Source organism: Oncorhynchus mykiss, chromosome 13 (assembly GCF_057628025.1).
Source record: "Oncorhynchus mykiss isolate SJ-2025 chromosome 13, ASM5762802v1, whole genome shotgun sequence".
In the NCBI taxonomy this organism is placed as follows: Eukaryota; Metazoa; Chordata; class Actinopteri; order Salmoniformes; family Salmonidae; genus Oncorhynchus; species Oncorhynchus mykiss.
Window position 1 is genome coordinate 57,887,028 of NC_143034.1, and position 22,207 is coordinate 57,909,234.

General features: G+C 47.0%; 1 protein-coding gene across 1 annotated transcript in view; it reads right to left on the reverse strand.

Moving 5' to 3' along the window:
• Positions 1-457: 457 nt before the first annotated feature.
• The window catches only part of LOC110486654 (leucine-rich repeat-containing protein 4B-like), a 35,847-nt gene continuing 14,097 nt past the window's right edge, over positions 458-22,207 (reverse strand). The window contains exons 3-4 of the mRNA XM_090196896.1: positions 8,050-8,556; positions 458-5,222 (exon numbers count right to left, since the gene is read on the reverse strand). Coding sequence (XP_090053022.1) covers positions 3,267-5,222; positions 8,050-8,295 — 2,202 coding nt within the window. The 5' untranslated portion in view covers positions 8,296-8,556 and the 3' untranslated portion in view covers positions 458-3,266. The remainder of the gene's footprint in view (positions 5,223-8,049; positions 8,557-22,207) is intronic.

Below are 22,207 nucleotides of genomic sequence, written 5' to 3' on the forward strand. Positions count from 1 at the left end.
GTTAGGATATGGGCACACTGTGAAAGGTGATGTGCTACTGTTGGAAGAACACTGGCCGGCTTGTAGAGGGATATGTTGTCTTAAAGGAACATGATTGACAGGGGGCATCGGGCACCATATGAGGTGCAAGCTGTGACGCTGTTTGGCGCATTATTCTGAGGGTAGGTAGTCATGGAAACAGGGTGTTGACTTAGCGAAATCACACTCGGAGCACTGATAGCTATGACATTCTGAAAATCACAGAGTGAGAGAGAGCAAGCTTGTAAATCAAAGCAGGATCTATCCTGTCCTCCTTGTGCAGGAAAAGACCCCACGCCGGCCATTTCACATTCTGTGTGTCTCATCTCAAGCACAGCTGTATTAGCCAAAGGGATACACACAAACAGGGATATTTCAATTCAATGGAAAAAAACACAAAAAAACTAATGCCACCAAGTTTCACAGAGTTCAACCGCCATTTTGTGTGCCAGGTATTTTAATTTTTCAATGTGACTTCTGCTGACAGAACATCTTTCAGAATTGTAACCAGTGTAATTAGCGAATTATAACAACAATAACAATATTACAATTGAGATAACACTTGATTTAAAAAAAGATAAAAAGGAAATAATCAAACTAGATAAAAAAACAAAATGAAAAAACACTTATAATAGCTTTTTTTAAAGAGATCTATACGTTTCTATATTTTTCATTTATTTGTCCTTTTCCTTAAAAAAACAAAATCACCCATCACCATATGATTCATCTAGGCTTTCTCTCTCTCTCTTTCATTGAATAGGTTTCTCTTACCTTTCAAACGCTTCAAAATGCTGTCCTCCTTTAGTTCCCTGCTGCCATGAATTCCATTCACACATGAGAACACTGAGTTCTGATATAATCCTCTGCAAACGGGCAGTCTTCGTCAAAGGTTCATGTCCTGTCTTTTACACAGCAGAATAAAACGAGGGGTCCTGATCGGCTGAGACTGGCGTTGTTGTACAAAACAGAGGAGTTTCTGAGGAGGCATGGGCTGTGAGGATGCCATGTGGGAGCAGCCATTTTGAGTACCATGTATTTCCTGTTTCTGCAGGTTGGTGTTTGGTGGAACACAGACCATCCCCTGTTGTTGGGAGTCAATATGGTGGTTGAAGGGATCATCATCGTTCCATGTGTAATCAAATCATTCCCCACTGAATCAATTATAAACATAACTTTCATAAGGATGTACTAGGCTGCTCTGCCACCTATACACTGACTGTACAAAGCATTAGGAACACCTGCTTTTTCCATGACAGACTGACCAGGTGTAGACTATGATCCCTTATTGATATTACCTGTTAAATCCACTTCAATCAGTGTAGATGAAGGGGAGGAGTCAGTTTAAAGACAGATTGTTAAGCCTCAAGACAATTGAGACATGGATTGTGTATGTGTGCCATTCAGAGGGTGAATTTTAACGGGGTATGGTAGCAGGTGCCAGGCGCACCGGTTTGAGTGTGTCAATAGCTGCAACACTGCCGGGTTTTTCAAGCTCAACGGTTTCCCGTGTGTATCAAGAATGGTCCTCCACCCAACCTGACAACTGTGGGATGCAATGTAGTCAACATGGCCCAGCATCCCTGTGGAACGCTTTTAATACCTTGCAGTCCATTCCCCGACCAATTGAGGCTGTTCTGAGGGCAAAATGAGCTTCAACTCAATATTAGGAAGGTGTTCCTAATGTTTTGTACACTCAGTGTATGATAATAATAACAATAATAATAGTAATAATGATGATAATTATAATAATAATTTCTCAATATCATGATATATTGCATACAGATATACTGAATGCATGAAGTTGAAACCGATCACATTGCAATTTTAGATATTACCACTTGAATCAGAGCATGCTAAACCTATATCTGCTTTTAAGAGCTATCTACAGTATACGGTTGATAAGCATTTACTGAATTATTATAATTATCATCATTATCATCATTACAATATCCATATTGTTTGTATCAAAGGGTGAAGTTTTGTAATCATATTTCATATGTTCTCATTAAATGGAGAGTAAAGATCCCCCTTCTCCAATGACCCTGTTTATGTAAATGTCGCATGAGAGGGAACGCTTTGTGATGCTACAAAAATTGAAGCCAAAAATAAATTCAATCAAACACTGTACCAGTTTCCAATTTTAGCTCTTGCTCATCCATAGCCTCCACTACAATATATCCCTTTCCAGCACAGAATGTCGGCCATCTTGTTTCTAGCCAAACAAAGTTTTCATAGTGATGACCGCTATGACAGCAGTTCATATATTCTTCAGAAGCTGTGGCTATTTAGTCAGAAACTTGGTAAAGATTCTTCATAATTTATTTATTCGAATGAAAATATATTTATATATAATATGTACTTTCACAGTTTATTTGTATCTTTCGTAGTCCTTTTTGCTATTACATTATTTTTTTACGACGATTCACTCCATATACCTTCCTCTCCTTTAAAGAGAGTAGCCAGTCAGGTGTGAAAGAGGGGAGACAGTGAGATTGAGCCCACTAAGTAAAACACAACTGTTGTTGATGTTGTTTCCTCTTCCTACACATTGCTTGTTGTCCGACACTAAACTGTGTTCTGCTCAATGGTTTACTTTCTGTCCTGTTCCACAGAGTGCGTCTGGGCAGCCCTGTACTGCTCTGACACAGTCCCAAACACTTATCCGCCTACTTCAACATAGTGACTCAGATCTTATCTCTATATATACATGGTGACTTGGATTGTATCTGGTAATATACGAGGTGATCTGTATTTAGTTATAACCGTGGTGATTCTTATTGTGTCTGGGTATTGAACCTGGTCACCTGATTCAGTCTGGGAATGCTGCGGATGGATATATAGATTGCGAGGGCTTTTACTTTGGCACAGACATGCGCAAGTTTGGCACATAGTTGCCAATCTCATAATGCACTGTGTATGTGTTAGCTGATAGAATGTTCCTGTCCTTGTGTCGGGCTGTGTGTGTCTGTGTGTGTCTTGGAGTGTCTCAGAAGATGTTAATGCTTGGACGGGTGTTGAGCAGACACAGTAGAGGTGTGAGAACAATCTCTCCTCTCTCTCGCTCTCTCTCTCTATGCACTAACCATACAAAGCAGTGTCTATGTAATATTTCATATTCTGCCTGCCTACACTTTCTATCGAAATATGGCCATGGGGATAGTACAATCAGACTCCACTCTCTCCTTCCATCTCCCTGTTTTTCTGTCTCTTCATCTCTCTCTCTTTTTCCATCTGTCTCTCTCTTTCTCTCAGATCTGAGTCTCTTGCACATTCTCCTTGGAGCCACTCTTGAAGAGCAGAGGCTCGATCTGAGGGTTCTGGCCTTTCCCCATGAGCCCCTTCAGAGAGCTGTGGATGCCCAGCTGGGGCAGGGGCACAGGGGAGGGCAGCGAGCCACCCGTGGGGGTGCCACCACTGGTGGAGGTGGGCCCCTGTGCGCAGGAGTTGGGGGTGCTCTGGTTCTGGGAACAGGGGGAGAGGGAGGGGTTGTTGTTGTTGTTGAGGCCCATGCCCAGGCCCATCATGTTGTTGTTGAAGTGGTGGGCCTTGTAGTAGTGGTTGAGGTGTTCCTGTCTGGCCAGGTTGGGCAGGTTGACCATCTCCGGGTGATGCATCCTCAGGCTCTGCCCTCCTCCTACTCCTCCCCCTCCGCCTCCATCCCGAGAGACGGTGCCGCCCCCTGAGATGCCGCTCCCGCGTCCACCAGCACCTGCGCCAATCTCGTCCTCTACGTTGATGATCTCGATGGCGCGGGCGGGGCCGTGGTGCTTGTGCAGCTGGTGCTGCTTCCTCAGCTTGTAGAAGACCACCAGCATCACGGCTGCCATGAAGGTAATGGCCACAAAGCAGCCAATGATGATCTTGGTGGTCTTCATCACGTCATCAAGACCAGAATAGCCCGTTTCGGCAGTGATGGGCACAGTAAAGGTGGGCCGGGTGGCCCGGGACGAGGACAAGGACCAGGCTGACAGGGAGGAGGCGGTAGTAGGGAGCCCCCCCCTCCACTGGTGGCCAGACGGGGTAATGACGTATGACTCGTTGTGGCTGTTCATGACGCCCGCGTAGACTGTCGGGCCCTCGTTGGGCTCCACCGTCTCCACGGTGACAGTAGTGAAGTAGCTGACGCCAACGTCGGCGGCAGTGACATTAAGCACGGCGGTTGCCGTGGTGTTGCCAGCCGAGTTGGTCACCATGCAGGTGTACTGACCCGTGTCCCTCAGCGTGACGTTGGTAAAGTTGAGCGTACCGTCGTGCAACACGGAGATCCGGACACGGTAGGAGCCGTGGGTCATCAGGGTGCCGTTGGGCGTGAGCCAGTTGACCGAGGTCATGGTGGTGCCCGTGCGACACTTCAGCTCTGCAGCCATGCCCTCGGTAACGTTGAGGTCGGTGGGCGGCTCCACGATGACGGGAGCGTAGCAGGTGAAGTGGCTCTGGTCCAGCTCCCCGATGTACCTGCCCTTCAGGCCGGGGGGAGCGTGGCAGCGGGCGCAGCACGTAGTGTTACTGGGCACCGTCTCCTTCAGCCACCAGCTGAGCCACAGCACGTCACAGTTGCATACCCAGGGGTTGTGGTTGAGGTGCACCCGCTCCAGCTGGTGCAGCGGGGTGAAGAGGTCATGGGGCAGCGAGTGCAGGGAGTTGTGTGAAAGGTTGAGCTCCTCCAGGTTCTTCAGGTCGTCAAAGGCGTTGCGCTCGATGACCTTCACTTGCGAGTGCATGAGCCACAGCTTACGGAGCGACACCAGGCCCTGGAAGGAGCCAGGCCGGATGATCTCCAGACGGTTCCCAGACAGCTCCAGCTCCTCCAGACGCACCAGGGCCGTCAGGTTGGGGATGTCCTTCAGACCACACATGCCCAGGTTCAGGTAGCGCAGATTGACCAGGCCCACGAAGGCGGCGTCTGAGATGTAGTCCAGCTTCTTGAGCTCTCCCAGGTCCAGCCGGCGCAGCGAGGGCACGCGGTGGAAGGCGTAGCCCGGCAGCGTCTCGATGGGGTTGTTCCGTAACCACAGCTCCCGCAGCTTGCTGAGGTACTCGAAGGCCTGTGAGGGGACCAGGGTGAGGCGGTTGTCGAACAGCTCCAGCGTATTGAGGTTGGGCAGGCCATTGAATGCTCCCACCTCAATCTGACTGATTTTGTTCTTAGACAGCTGCAGGATCTCAAGGTGCCTCAAGTGCTTGAAGGTGTCTGACTTGATAACCTGGTGAGGAGAGAGGGAGAATGTTAATATCTCACAACATGAAGAGTGACTAGACTGTGTAAACAGGGTGCAGCTCCAGTGGCTGTGACAGCTGGGTGGAGTGTGAAAGCAATAGCACAGGTGTGAATGCAGGGACACTATCGGAACATTACCCTAATGTTTTACAAACATGAACATCAACTCAAATCTTACAGCGAGAGAAAACAAAAACAAAAATCACTGATATGAGGCAAATTAAAATTTACAACACTACAAAAAAATGATGAACACAGAAGCTGAAATGATTAATTGTGGTGTATCTGTTTTGGTAAATGAACAGACAACAGACATGGTTGTTTTTCTCAAGGTGCACTTGGACTGGGTGGGCCCCTGGACACCCCACACCAGCATCTTGGCTGTCCAAACGGAGCTCATTTGGCCAGGCATCAGACACACAGCTAGTGAGCAGGACTAAAATCCCTTTAAATCTATTTTAATTGTTTTATTATTTTATTTAACCTTTATTTAAGTCATCTATGGCTGTGTGAGATATGTGTGGGCAATGCTCTCAGTGAGGGAGGCAGTGAGAAGCTCCTGGAGCCAGGCCACTGCATCCTCCTTATGTGGAGCAGGAGGGGGGAGGGTGATAGGGAGGGTGGGGGTGTTTAAGAGGGGAGTGGGAGCTGTCAAAGCTTTACTCTCAGGGTACTTGGGGGAGAGAAGAGAAAAAATAAACCAGAGAATCTAGGATGCCTCCAGGTGTTACAATATTTTTAGATTTTTAATCATTTCAAGTGGGGCTTCGGGATACAACAAATCCAATAAGAATCCGTTGGCTAAGAGGGAAGTGTAATGAAGTGTTATTATTTCTTTATTTCATATCTTAACAAGCTGCATCTCTGTAACTCGTAAGACCAAACCATGAGAGTTGATGTTCCCTTTTCCTTCTGTAGCCATCATATACAGTTCAATCATCTGCCTTTCTGAGTGGGATAGAATGGCTGTTTGTCCACTTCCTCTCTCTGCAGTCACTTTACTGATTTGCCACAACCTGTGCCAAAACTAATGAGCATTAGCCCAAAACACTCTGTATCCAAATTCAAAAATGGACTTAGCGTATTCAGCAACCTCGTGTCTGTGAAGTTGTCTAGACATTTCTAGAGTGCAGCACATTAGCGTATTCAGCAACCTCGTGTCTGTGAAGTTGTCTAGACATTTCTAGAGTGCAGCACATTAGCGTATTCAGCAACCTCGTGTCTGTGAAATTGTCTAGACATTTCTAGAGTGCAGCACATTAGCGTATTCAGCAACCTCGTGTCTGTGAAGGTGTCTAGTCATTTCTAGAGCGCAGCACATTCGCATATTCAGCAACCTCGTGTCTGTGAAGTTGTCTAGACATTTCTAGAGTGCAGCACATTAGCCTATTCAGCAACCTCGTGTCTGTGAAGTTGTCTAGACATTTCTAGAGTGCAGCACATTAGCGTATTCAGCAACCTCGTGTCTGTGAAGTTGTCTAGACATTTCTAGAGTGCAGCACATTAGCGTATTTAGCAACCTCGTGTCTGTGAAGTTGTCTAGACATTTCTAGAGTGCAGCACATTAGCGTATTCAGCAACCTCGTGTCTGTGAAGTTGTCTAGACATTTCTAGAGTGCAGCACATTAGCGTATTCAGCAACCTCGTGTCTAGACATTTCTAGAGTGCAGCACATTAGCCTATTCAGCAACCTCGTGTCTGTGAAGTTGTCTAGACATTTCTAGAGTGCAGCACATTAGCGTATTCAGCAACCTCGTGTCTGTGAAATTGTCTAGACATTTCTAGAGTGCAGCACATTAGCGTATTCAGCAACCTCGTGTCTAGACATTTCTAGAGTGCAGCACATTAGCCTATTCAGCAACCTCGTGTCTGTGAAGTTGTCTAGACATTTCTAGAGTGCAGCACATTAGCCTATTCAGCAACCTCGTGTCTGTGAAGTTGTCTAGACATTTCTAGAGTGCAGCACATTAGCGTATTCAGCAACCTCGTGTCTGTGAAGTTGTCTAGACATTTCTAGAGTGCAGCACATTAGCGTATTCAGCAACCTCGTGTCTGTGAAGTTGTCTAGACATTTCTAGAGTGCAGCACATTAGCGTATTCAGCAACCTCGTGTCTAGACATTTCTAGAGTGCAGCACATTAGCCTATTCAGCAACCTCGTGTCTGTGAAGTTGTCTAGACATTTCTAGAGTGCAGCACATTAGCGTATTCAGCAACCTTGTGTCTGTGAAGTTGTCTAGACATTTCTAGAATGCAGCACATTAGCGTATTCAGCAACCTGTGTCTGTGAAGTTGTCTAGACATTTCTAGAGTGCAGCACATTTCTGAGCGCAAAGTTCCTAAATACATAAACTGAAAACAGCGGGAATATGTCTTCTATTACACGGCTGACATGCTGAGGACTTTCACATTGGGAAGCTGGGGTTAAATGGAGTGTCCCAGTGCAGCTGTAAAACCACAACAACTACCTTGGGGTTCTGACATACAATCTGCTAACACATGTGTTCCTGTTTTTTTGCTGTTTGATGTGTTACTGTTTGATTTACATATTAACATAACCTCCATTTCAATTGCAAAACGGTTGGGGAACACTTGTAGAACATAGGCATTATTCCATGGTAATTATAAGTGAATGACAGGTAATTACATTGAAACAAGTAAATAAAAACAGGCATTTACATAATGCTTACCAACATACAGTACACGCACACGCACACACACACACACACACACACACACACACACACACACACACACACAGTCAAACAAAATAAATTAACATAGTGGATAATGCTCAGTACAGTCCATATTTACCTCTATTGAATTCTCCTGCAGGTTGAGGTATCGTGTGTTGACTGATATGCTCTCAGGCACCCCATCCAGACTCTGTCTTGTACAGATGACTCGACTGGCCTGATTGGAGCAGCTGCAGTGGGTGGGACAGGGGGAGGCGGCCTCTACAAATTCTGGCCCATAGAGGAGGAGCCGCAGTAGCAGCTGGACCAATAGGAGGAGGAGGGGAGAGGGGCAGGGAAGGCAGGTCACCGTGGTGATGCGCATGGCAACTGGGACATGACCCTGCCCTTTCTCCGAAGATGTTGATCCCAAGATGATGGATTCCTCAACCAGGTTGACTTTGCTTAGTTTCTCCAGTGGCAATTTGTTCCTTTTAATGTTTCATTTTTAAAGGTGTTTTATCTTCCGTCTATCTCTGTTTTTTCCAGGGGGGTTTAACAGAAATATGTGCATAAACAGATGTTACTCCTTTTTTTCTGTCGTCTAGGGATTTGAGTGGGGCCTTTGAGAAGAATCCACGAGTTACTGTGAGAGAGAGAGAGAGAGAGACAGAGAGAGAGAGAGAGAACACAGACATTAGAAATAGTACAGTATACTATGCTCCTCCAATTGTTTAGAAACATTTACACTGAGCAGAACTGATGGAAAAGTCTATATTCTTCCAGGTATAAGTTATTCTGAAAGGACTGTGGATCCTGTGCATAACATGAGAAGCCTTAAAAGGTGCGTGTCATTGCTCATTAGTGAAGGTCAAGTTTTACAGCAAATCACTATAGTGAACAGCAGTGTCATCATACAATAGACATCTTTACAATATTGCAACTCTGGATCATGCATTTCAGGTTACTGTCCGCCCTTGGAATGAAAAGTAATATTGTAATGCTAACACTCATGACTATGTTATTCATGAATTGGTTCTACAGTATATGCACTCACGCGTTCAAGACAACAGTTCTCAGGACGACAGTACAATACCAATAATATTGTTTAAAGAGATTCTCTGATACTTTTGAATACTTTTTAGCCAGTAGTTTTGAAAGTAAAGCTCACGATCTAAACGAGGTCCCTGAAAATTCACATATTGTTTGAGCAGATATGTGCACCATGTCACTCTCTTTCTCTCTCTCTCTGCCTCTCTCTGCCTCTTGCTAGCTGTCACTCAAATGGCGAGGGGCTGAAGCTCATTGGCTAGAACTGAAAATGCTAGGGGGCTGGCCCACAAGGGGGAAAATGTAGGAAATGGCGCAGCACAGCTTTCAAACTAGGGATTTCGTAGCTAATTGAGGTAAGACAGTAATTCTTCTCATATAATATGCATATATGAACTACACATTGACACATCAAGCCCAAAGCGGCAGATTTAAAAAATACTTAGTATTCGCCAAAGTTCCGGAGCATGTCTTTAAATCCCAGTGTCCAAACACTGAGTTGTGACTTCAACCCAAATCCTCTCTCTATTAGCATTGCACGGGTATTGGGTTGACAGTACTAATTCTTTTTCCATACTGGCTCTGCATTACATGCTCTAGGGGTCACAGAATGGCGGTGAAGGGTGCAGTCTTCCTTAACACTGATAGATGATTAACTCTACCCAGGCTCCTGGAGCCAGCGAAGGAGAATTGCTCTCCCTCTGCAGGTCATTTAGACCTGAATAACCTTAAATAAGGGCATACAGTCCACTATTATTAATGATGATGGCTGTAATGATGGGACTCTGACACGCAAATACATTTCACACGCTTGGCATTCACACTTGGCTCAGGGAAAAAAACAAGAGGAGAGATTGAGAGAGAGAGAGGGATTATTAATCTGATAGATGACTGTACATATGAAGGGAGAGAGAGGGATTATTAATCTGATAGATGACTGTACAGCTGAAGGAAGAGAAGGGAATTATCAACACTACAGTAATAGATGAAAACTGAACAGTTGCAGAGAGGCAATGGGAGAGCGAAGGAGGGGGGGAAGTGAAAGAGCGAAAGAGAGAGAAGAGAGAGAGAGGGAGAGAGAGAAAGAACAAGAGGTTGGGCAAAGTGGGAGAGAGAGATAGTGAAACAGAGAGAGAGATGAGAGAGGGTAGAGAAAGAACAAGATATTGGGGAGAGAGGGAGAGAAGGCAAGAGAGAGCGAGAGAGAGAGAGCAAGAGATTGGGGATAGAGGGAGAAAGAGAGGGAGATAAAGATAGATGGATGGAGTGGAGGGAGTGAGAGGGATGCTAGAGGGACAGAAGCAGAGGAGAGAGAGGGGGGCGGGGGTAGAGAAAGAACAAGATATTGGGGATAGAGCGAGATAAAGATAGATGGATGGAGTAGAGGGAGTGAGAGGGATGCTAGAGGGACAGAAGCAGAGGAGAGAGAGAAATAGTTGGGGGAATGAAAAAGAGAATGGTTGTAGAAAGAGAAAAAGATGGAGTAATAAAGATTAGAGAGGAGAGAGGTAGGGGAAAGACTCAATAGAGAGATGAATATAAAGTAGACAGAGATGGAGGGAGGGGAACGACACAGAGATGCATATACAACAGAGAGAGCAATGGAGAGATGGAGGGGAAAGACAATACAGAAGAATGAATTTTAAAAAGATGGAGATGGGTGCACAGAAGAGATTTCTCTCACTGAAAGGTAGATGAGTAGGGAAAGAGAGAAGGAGAAAGAGAGAGGGAGCAAAAGAGGGGTGAGATTGATCAATAATTTGTACGCAGAGTGCAATGACATTAAAACACAAACAAGGACACCGTGATAAATCATATCTCCAGCACCATCTCTGTGTCATAGAAGTGAACAGGACACAGGTCCGGTCCTGACCTGCTGCTGCTGGGACAGTCACAGTTCTAGTAGGATACTGGGACAGTCACAGCTCTAGACCAGAACCAGTAGGATACTGGGACAGTCACAGCTCTAGACCAGAACCAGTAGGATACTGGGACAGTCACAGCTCTAGACCAGAACTAGTAGGATACTGGGACAGTCACAGCTCTAGACCAGAACTAGTAGGATACTGGGACAGTCAAAGCTCTAGACCAGAACTAGTAGGATACTGGGACAGTCACAGCTCTAGACCAGAACCAGTAGGATACTGGGACAGTCACAGCTCTAGACCAGAACTAGTAGGATACTGGGACAGTCACAGCTCTAGACCAGAACTAGTAGGATACTGGGACAGTCACAGCTCTAGACCAGAACTAGTAGGGTACTGGGACAGTCACAGTTCTAGACCAGAACTAGTAGGGTACTGGGACAGTCACAGTTCTAGACCAGAACCAGTAGGGTACTGGGACAGTCACAGCTCTAGACCAGAACCAGTAGGATACTGGGACAGTCACAGCTCTAGACCAGAACCAGTAGGATACTGGGACAGTCACAGCTCTAGAACATAACCAGTAGGGTACTGGGACAGTCACAGCTCTAGACCAGAACCAGTAGGATACTGGGACAGTCACAGCTCTAGACCAGAAACAGTAGGATACTGGGACAGTCACAGCTCTAGACCAGATACTTTGTACTGGAACCGTCAGTCACAGCTCTAGACTAGAACCAGTAGGACACTGGGACAGTCACAGCTCTAGACCAGAACCAGTAGGATACTGGGACAGTCACAGCTCTAGACCAGAACCAGTAGGATACTGGGACAGTCACAGCTCTAGACCAGAACCAGTAGGATACTGGGACAGTCACAGCTCTAGACCAAAACAAGTAGGATACTGGGACAGTCACAGCTCTAGACCAGAACTAGTAGGATACTGGGACAGTCACAGCTCTAGACCAGAACCAGTAGGGTACTGGGACAGTCACAGCTCTAGACCAGAACTAGTAGGATACTGGGACAGTCACAGCTCTAGACCAGAACTAGTAGGATACTGGGACAGTCACAGCTCTAGACCAGAACCAGTAGGATACTGGGACAGTCACAGCTCTAGACCAGAACTAGTAGGATACTGGGACAGTCACAGCTCTAGACCAGAACCAGTAGGGTACTGGGACAGTCACAGCTCTAGACCAGAACCAGTAGGATACTGGGACAGTCACAGCTCTAGACCAGAACCAGTAGGGTACTGGGACAGTCACAGCTCTAGACCAGAGCCAGTAGGGTACTGGGATAGTCACAGCTCTAGACCAGAACCAGTAGGGTACTGGGACAGTCACAGCTCTAGACCAGAACGAGTAGGATACTGGGACAGTCACAGCTCTAGACCAGAACGAGTAGTCACTATGGACATAACACTGGACCCTTATACGGCAAGCTTCTCACAATGTTAAATACAGATAAAACGACACTCCTTGTCATGACAAAAACATTTTTGGCAAGACAAGGATGGCAAGGAGTGGGATGTTAGCGCAAACAGAATGATATACCCAGGCTACCTCAGATTTCGTACCTCCCTGCGTTTGCGTGAAACTTTTGAGGCAAATCTCTTAGAAGCATACCTCCACATCATATGCTGTGACATCATCATATACATCATCCCCATGACAGTTTCATTTAAATATAGTCTTTCAGTGCCAATCTAACAGGGGGAAAGAATCATTTAAATCTGCATTTAATGTTCTGAAAAACGAATCCCCGGTGTTTCTCTTCTCTATCGTGGCTATTATGTGCATCCCAGCATATGTAACATAACAACAGACTGCAGGCATTACCCTTGAAATGACAGCCACCTCTATGTTTAATTTTAGCCACCATTAGGACTGATGTGTAAGTACGGCAGTTATTTTGGGGAGACGACAGCTGATCCAAATCAAAGGGAGCCGAGGGAGATGGGATGAGATGTGAGGCTGAGAGAGAGATGCAGGCTGAGATAGTTTGGTTGGTTAGTGGGGAGTGGAGTGGAGTCCATCGAGGAACTGGAAGTAGTTGGAGTTGGCGTCTGCTTCACTGTTGTCGAATCGCTGTCACCATCAACATTTTAGTGGCCTCTGCCTGTCTCCATCTCTCTCTAGGTCACTCTCTTTCTGCTCTCTCTCTCTCTCTCTCTCTCCTCCCCTCCTATGTTTCTCTCCTCTCTCCCCATGTGTTGCTGCTGTGTCCAGTGGCTGTGGAAATACTGCATTGACCTCTCAGTTTGATGAACGATTAACCTGCTACACTGACACATATTAACCCTTTGATCTCAGTTCTCAGTCTGCCTCGCAGGAGATCACTGTCGGTTCAATCCCCCCCCCCCCCCCCCCCTTCTCACTCTCTCTCAATTCAAATCTTAGCCAAGAGAGTAACCATGGTTACCTATTCACCACACTCTGCCCCTTTCTCCCTCTTCAGCTGTATCCCACCCTTTCCACCTCTCCCTTCTGCCACTCATTAAAAATCAGCATTTTTTGAAGGTATACACAGGCACACCCATAATCACATATTCACAAAGAAAGATACTAACACTCTGCCAGCCAGCCAGCCAGACAGACAGCCAGCCAGACACAGACAGACAGACAGACAGCCAGCCAGACAGACAGCCAGCCAGACACAGACAGACAGACAGACATACATACTCCAGGGGTGCTCTGCCATCCTAACAATAACAATACTCAATAATGAGTGTGCAGACACCACGATGTCAGCTCAGTAGACAGAGCCCAGGCACCCAGTAGACAGACAGAGCTCCTATCTATTCTACTATCTGTATGTAGAGAGGAGACCCCTGACCTATCTGATCAGACTGACACCTAGGGCTCCGTTCCCGTTCCCGATCACTGAAGCGTTACAGATTGCGCCATAGAAATGTTAATGCCATTTTGATTGAGCCGACACATGCAGCGTTTACCATGAATACAGTCTCCGTTAACGCGGGATCATTGCCTTTACATTTCAATCACGCTGTAACGCTGTCCGTGATACAGATTGAGTCCCTGGCCAGGCTTAGAACATAACACCCAAGATGGTGACAGATCACAGGCCTTCTTCTTCTTGACCTCTCCTGTTACCAACAATAAGTTCATTGCTAATGTTTACAAACTCATTTTTCAAGAGCTCGAGTGTCATGAAACTGTTGAAAGTTACTGCAGAGAGGTCTATCATTTCCCCGCCCAACTTCCACAGTGAGCCCGCTGTCTGTTATCATGTGATCTACACTGAACAGCTCACAGCGGAGAAGTGTAAGATATGATAAATCAGCACTAATGTGATTACCCTGTGTGTCTGCTGGTTAACGTTGGCTGTTTTTTACTCTCCCCAACCCACAATCTCTCTCTGTTTATCCCTTCTAGTGGAAAAGCAGCTCATGCAGGATAATACTCAGAAGCCAACCCCAAAATAAAACCATGCCACCGAAGAAAAACTAAATCCTTGATACAGTATTTATTTGAAACAACTATGTTGAGAACATTTCAATTGCTGTAACTTTAAGCTACTGGTTTGTTGGCAGATATTAGCAGCAGTCTTCTTGTTTTGTTCTTACAGTAGTTCACAGCCATAGAGGTGCTTGGTTCACGTTATTCTACATATTAAACTTCTGTGTAATCCAATAGAACGACTACACACAATCTAGCCTAAAATGTTGGGCTGATGTACTCATCCTACTTCATTTTACTCTCACATTCAGAGCCACTTGTAAATGTTTAAAGCATTTGAATAACAGCCAAGTGAAATTTACTCTGGGACCAAAGACCAGGAGCTTTTACATAAATGAAAAGGAGAATACTGCATCATGACACAGTCACCGATTTAATGGAAAACAAAAAAATGGTTTTATTCTGCAGGAGGAACACAGTCACGCACAGACTAGTGGAGGGAAACCAACGGAAAACACACACACACACACACACACGTCTATTATTTTCTACTGAGCCAGTTACTCAATGATCACATTCCTATCTATTATTATTTCTTATTGTTGTTGCATTGTCCAGAAGGAACCTGCAAGTCAGCATTTTGTTAGACGGTGTACATGTGTATCCTGTACATACTGTCTGACTAATACAACTTCAAACTTGAAAAAACACACACATTCACACAGACAGACACAGACACACACACACACACACACAGTCTGTGTGACTGAACACCTTTTCAATAGGCAAAACAAAGCTACACCTGTATGCCACTGCCTTGCTGACCAAGGTACACAGAGGAAGCCTATAGGAAGCCTCCTCCAGCTTCACCCCTACCATGACACGCCTCCACCTGCATCCCAACCCTATCACTCCTCCACCCCTCCTTCACCCCTACCCTGACACGCCTCCACCTGCACCCCAACCCTACCACTCCTCCACCCCTCCTTCACCCCTACCCTGACACGCCTCCACCTGCACCCCAACCCTACCACTCCTCCACCCCTCCTTCACCCCTACCCTGATACGCCTCCACCTGCATCCCAAACCTACCACTCCTCCTTCACCCCTATCCTGATACGCCTCCACCTGCATCCCAAACCTACCACTCCTCCTTCCTCCCTACCCTGATACACCTCCACCTGCATCCCAACCACTCCTCCACCCCTCCTTCACCCCTACCCTGATACACCTCCACTTGCATCCCAACCCTACCACTCCTCCACCCCTCCTTCACCCCTACCCTAATACACCTCCACCTCTATCCCAACCCTACCACTCCTCCACCCCTCCTTCACCCCTACCCTGATACACCTCCACCTGCATCCCAACCCTACCACTCCTTCACCCCTCCTTCACCCCTACCCTAATACACCTCCACCTCTATCCCAACCCTACCACTCCTCCACCCCTTCTTCACCCCTACCCTGATACACCTCCACCTGCATCCCAACCACTCCTCCACCCCTCTTTCACCCCTACCCTGATACACCTCCACCTGTATCCCAATCCTACCACTCCTCCACCCCTCCTTCACCCCTACCCTAATACACCTCCACCTCTATCCCAACCCTACCACTCCTCCACCCCTTCTTCACCCCTACCCTGATACACCTCCACCTGCATCCCAACCACTCCTCCACCCCTCTTTCACCCCTACCCTGATACACCTCCACCTGTATCCCAATCCTACCACTCCTCCACCCCTCCTTCACCCCTACCCCGATACACCTCCACCTGCATCCCAACCCTACCACTCCTCCACCCCTCCTTCACCCCTACCCTGATACGCCTCCACCTGCACCCCAACCCTACCACTCCTCCACCCCTCCTTCACCCCTACCCTGATACACCTCCACCTGCACCCCAACCCTACCACTCCTCCACCCCTCCTTCACCCCTACCCTGATACACCACCTGCATCCCAACCCTACCACTCCTCCACCCCTCCTTCACCCCTACCCTGATACACCTCCACCTGCATCCCAACCCTACCACTCCTCCACCCCTCCTTCACCCCTACCCTGATACACCTCCACCTGCATCCCAACCCTACCCCTCCTCCACCCCTACCCTGATACGCCTCCACCTGCACCCCAACCCTACCACTCCTCCTTCACCCCTACACTGATACACCTCCACCTGCATCCCAACCACTCCTCCACCCCTACCCTGATACGCCTCCACCTGCATCCCAAACCTACCACTCCTCCACCCCTCCTTCAACCCTACCCTGATACGCCTCCACCTGCATCCCAACGATACAACACCAGGCTGCTTGTTAGGGCGCACACCTGTCACCAGCGTTACGCGCATAATGACATTCACCTGGACTCCATCACCTCCTTGATTACCTGCCCTTTATATGTCACTCCCTTTGGTTTCTTCCCCAGTCGTCATTGTTTCTGTTTCATGTTGGTACACTGTTTGCGTTTCTTGTTTTGTTAATTTATTTATTACATGTATTCACTCCCTGAATTTGCTTCCCAACTCTGTGTACATCATTACTCTCCACCCCAACTCTCCTCCATCCCTAACCTGATACACCTCCACCTCCACTCCAACTCTCCTCCACCCCTACCCTGATACACCTCCACCTCAACTTTCTTCCAACCCTACCCTGATACACTTCCACCTCAACTCTCCTCCAACCCTACCCTGATACGCCTCCACCTCAACTCTCCTCCACCCCTACCCTGATACCTCTACCTCTACCCTGATACGCCTCCACCCCTACCCCAACTCTTCTCCACCCCTACCCTGATACTCCTCCACCTCAACTCTGCTCTAGCCCTACCCTGATACCCATCTTCCAGTGTAATCCGCAGGAGGAGCACTGGCCTTATTGTTGAATGACAGCTGACATCACATGCCCACACATACACACACACACACATAATTCAGGGTGTGCTGTAAGCAGCGTGACTAACAGTGTGCTAACTTCCTGCTTTGTGTTGGCTCCGTAATACCTGATTTATGTGGATCTCAGGGGAGGAAGCCCCCAGGTTATTGAAATACTGTGCACAGGGTTCGAGTGGGGATGTTAGTACAGGTAAATCAATGGTGGCAGTCAATACCCTACCTGGGCTAAAGGCACAGGAGGTCAGCTACCAGATTCAGCTGAAAACACTACTATTGTGCTGCATATTGATTTCAACCATCATCCCGCATTTCTTTTACACACACAGGTATCTATAAAGCACATTTTTGTATGTCAGAGGCAACATCCGTTTTTGACGGTTGGTAATCCATATTTATGCAAATTACGATACAACATAATGTATCATAAGTCATTGAATAAATATTGCAGAGTTCTCGATTTATAAATGATGAGACAAACCTTAACACCTTCAAAATAGCCGGGATAAATTGTAAAGCAACACTTTATTTGTTGAGACACATTCACTGGACTCTACACACACATTCACTCTATACGTAGACACATCAAGCAGTCTCTCTCAATGCACACACAGTCTGTGGGCTTCATTAGAATTCAGGATGCAAAGTGAAGGCCTGATCTATTCAGAATTGCTCATACAGGACAAAGACAGAGACAGAGAGAGACAGAGAGAGAGAGAGACAGAGAGAGAGAGAGACAGAGAGAGAGAGAGAGAGAGAGAAAGCCCTCCTCTCCTTCAGAGAGAGGGCCATGAGCAGCAGATTAAAAGTCAGTGTGTTCATCACCCTTCTAAAGCACTCCCATTAGCACACATTACATTACCTTCCCCACATGTTCAAATCCCTCACTGCAAGCTTCATACGACTCATCATTGCATGCCGGGATGAAAGACCTTTCAATGTTAACATCTTAACTCTAACATTCACTAGATGCCTTCAAAAAGTATTCATTCCCCTTAATTTATTCCACATTCTGTTGTGTTGCTGCCGGAATTCAAAAATAAAAAATTCCCACCCACCTACACACACTAATCCATAATGACTAGTGTGAAAACATGTTTTTAGAAAGTTTTGCAAATGTATTGAAAATGAAATACAGACATATCTCATTTACAAAAGTGTTCATACCCCTGAGTCAATGAAGAAGCACCAATTAAAGCTTTGAGTCATCTTGGGTATGTCTGTATCAGCTTTGAGTCATCTTGGGTATGTCTGTATCAGCTTTGAGTCATCTTGGGTATGTCTGTATCAGCTTTGAGTCATCTTGGGTATGTCTGTATAAGCTTTGAGTCATCTTGGTTATGTCTGTATCAGCTTTGAGTCATCTTGGGTATGTCTGTATCAGCTTTGAGTCATCTTGGGTATGTCTGTATCAGTTTTGAGTCATCTTGGGTATGTCTGTATCAACTTTGCACATCTGGATTTGGGGATTTTCACCCATTCTTCCTTGCAGATGTCTTTCCACAGATTTTCAATGGGATTCAAGTCTGGGCTTTTGGCTGGGCCACTCAAGGACTTTCAGATTCTTGTTCTGAAGCCATTCCAGCGTTGCTTTGGTTGTATGCTTGGGGTCCTTCTCCTGTTGGAACATAAATCTTCGCCCCAGTCTATGGTTGTTTGATTTGATTTGATATGGTCGTTTGCACTCTGAAGCATGCTAGAAATTGTTTTATACCCTTCCCCAGATATATACCTCATCACAATTCTATTTTGGAGAAGTACGGACAATTCCTTGGACTTCATGGTGTTAAGGATTTGGCTCCATTCATTGTTCCCTCTATCCTTACCAGTCTCCCTGTCGATGAAAAGCATCTCCATAGCATGATGCTGCCACCACCATGCTTCAAGGTATATGAGCAGTGCCTAGCTTTCTCCAGACATAGCGCTTTGCATTCAGGCTAAGGAGTTACTGTCACGCCCTGACCATAGAGAGCTGTTTATTCTCTGTTGGTTGGGGCGTGATATTGACTAGGGTGGGCCATCTAGGTGATTAATAGTTTATGTTGGCCTGGTATGGTTCCCAATCAGAGACAGCTGTTTATCGTTGTCTCTGATTGGGGATCATATTTAGGCAGCCATTTCCTCATTGTGCTTTGTGGGATCTTGTCTACAGTAAGTTGCCTGTGTGCACACCAGTAGCTTCACGTTTCGTTTGGTAGTTTGTTGTTTTTGTTCGGTGTTCATTTATTAAAGGATAATGTACGCCTACCACGCTGCACCTTGGTCCATTCCTAATAACGATCGTGACAGAAGATCCCACCACCAAAGGACCAAGCAGCGTGGCCAGGAGGAGCAGGGATCCTGGGCCCGGGAGAAAAGGGAGTGGAGGACATCATGGACATGGGAAGAGGTTATGGCAGGAGACAAGACCCTGCCATGGAAGCAGGCAGAGGCAGCGAAGGAGGATCAACGGCGACTCCAAAGTTCACGACCACGACGGAAGCCCGAGAGGCAGCCCCCCAAAAAATGTGTGGATGTTTTGGTGTCTGGAGCAAGACAGTCGCCGTGAGGAGCGTGGGACTAGTCTGGCACCATGTTTTGCGGAGATACGCAATGTGTCTCCAGTGCGCATCCACAGCCCGGTGCGTTCTGTGCCAGCTCCTCACCCTTGCCGTGCGAAAGGGAGCATCCAGCCAGGATGAGTTGTGACGGCTCAGAGCTCCTGGTCTCCAGTGCGTCTCCTCGGTCCAGGATATCCTGCGCCGGCTCTACGCACTGTATCGCCAGTGTGCCTTCACAGCCCAGTGCATCCTGTGCCAGCGCCCCGCACTTGCCGGGCTAAAGTGAGCATCCAGCCAGGACGTGTTGTGCCAGCTACGCTCCAGACCTCCAGTGCACCTCCACGGCCCAGTATATCCTGCGCCGGCCATATATACTGTGTTTCCAGTGCGCCTTCACAGTCCAGTACAACCTGTGCCTCTTCCCCGCACTTGCCCTAATGTGCGTGTCATCAGCCCGGTGCCACCTGTACCGGTCCCACGCATCAGGCCTCCAGTGCGCCTCCACAGTCCAGAGCTTCCGGCGACGTTTCCCAGTCCGGAGCTTCCGGCAACGTTTCGCAGCCTCCTGAGACGGTCCGCGGTCCAGAGCCTCCTGAGACGGTCGGCAGTCCGGAACCTCCTGAGACGGTCTGCAGTCCGGAACCTCCTGAGACGGTCTGCAGTCCGGAACCTCCTGAGACGGTCTGCAGTCCGGAACCTCCTGAGACAGTCTGCAGTCCGGAACCTCCTGAGACAGTCTGCAGTCCGGAACCTCCTGAGACGGTCTGCAGTCCGGAACCTCCTGAGACGGTCTGCAGTCCGGAACCTCCTGAGACGGTCTGCAGTCCGGAACCTCCTGAGACGGTCTGCAGTCCGGAACCTCCTGAGACGGTCTGCAGTCCGGAACCTCCTGAGACGGTCTGCAGTCCGGAACCTCCTGAGACGGTCTGCAGTCCGGAACCTCCTGAGACGGTCTGCAGTCCGCAACCTCCTGAGACGGTCCGCGGTCCAGAGCGGACCGTCTCAGGAGATTGGATCCCAATCAGAGACGGCTGTTTATCGTTGTCTCTGATTGGGGATCATATTTAGGCAGCCATTTCCTCATTGTGCTTTGTGGGATCTTGTCTACAGTTAGTTTCCTGTGTGCACACCAGTAGCTTCACATTTCATTTGATAGTTTGTTGTTTTTGTTCGGTGTTCATTTATTAAAGGATAATGTACGCCTACCACGCTGCACCTTGGTCCATTCCTTATAACGATTGTGACAGTTCAATTTTTCTCTTATTAGACCACACAATCTTTTGCCTTATGTCATCAGTGTTTCACATGGCTTTTTGCAAATCCAGGCATGCTGTCATGTGCCTTTCTCTCAGAAGTGGCTTCCGTCTGGCCACTCTCCCATAAAGCCCAGATTGGTGAAGTGCTGTAAAGACTGTTGTCCTTCTGGCAGGTTCTGCCATCTCAGCCAAGGAACTCTGTAGTTCTGTCAGAGAGGTCCTTCTGGTCCGGTTGCTCAGTTTGGTCAGACGGCCAGCTATAAGAAAACCCCCCACCCACCCAATGATGGAGACCACTGTGCTCTTGGAAACTTTCAACACTCTACAAATTGTGGTATACCCTTCCCCAGATATGTGCCTCATCACAATCTTGGAGATGTACAGACAGTTCCTTGGACTTTCTGGTATTTATTCTGCTCTGACATGCACTGTCAACTGTGGGACCTTAGAGAGGTGTGTTTCTTTATAAATCATGTCCAAACAATTGAATTGGCCACAGGTGGACTCCAAGTTGTCGTGACATCTCAAGGATGATCAAAGAACATTGAACTCAATTTGGAGTGTCATAGCAAAAGGGTGTGAATGCTTGAAATGAGATATTTCTGTATTTCATTTTCAATGCATTTGCTTACATATCTAAAAACATGTTTTCACTTTGTCATTAAGGGGTATTGTGTGTAGATGGATGAGAAAAACTCTATTTAAAACTCTATTTAATCAATTTTGAATTCAGGTTGTAACACAACAAAATGTGGAATACATCAAGAGCTATGAATACTTTCTGAAGGCACTGTAGGTGAACCAACGTTCCTCTTCAAATGATCACTGTCCGCTCTGTTCCGGAGCCTTAGTTGCGAGATGCCGATTTTGTGAACAATTAATCCGTATTTAAGGGTGTTAAGCATGTTGATACACTCAATTCCTGTGCACTGAGGGGGAAGCCAGAGTCAGCCGTTAATCAAAATGTCTCTCAGCCATTTACAGAGCCATGTAAACGGCACCCTTTCACCGGCTCTGTTCAAAGCCCCCTCCGCACACAGCAGAGCTCAGCACTGCTTGTTGCTCCAAGCTATTTTTGTGAGAACTTGCTTCAGCATTTTTTCAGTCAAACATTGTTTGTCAAGTTGCCTTTTCCACTGCAGGGGAAAGGCACGCAAGCAAGTGTTTTACAGAATGCATAGAATGTGCTTGTGTGAGTGTTTGTGCATTTATCCTCACTTGTTCTATGTGTGTCACATTCTATGTGTGTCACATTTAATGTGTGTC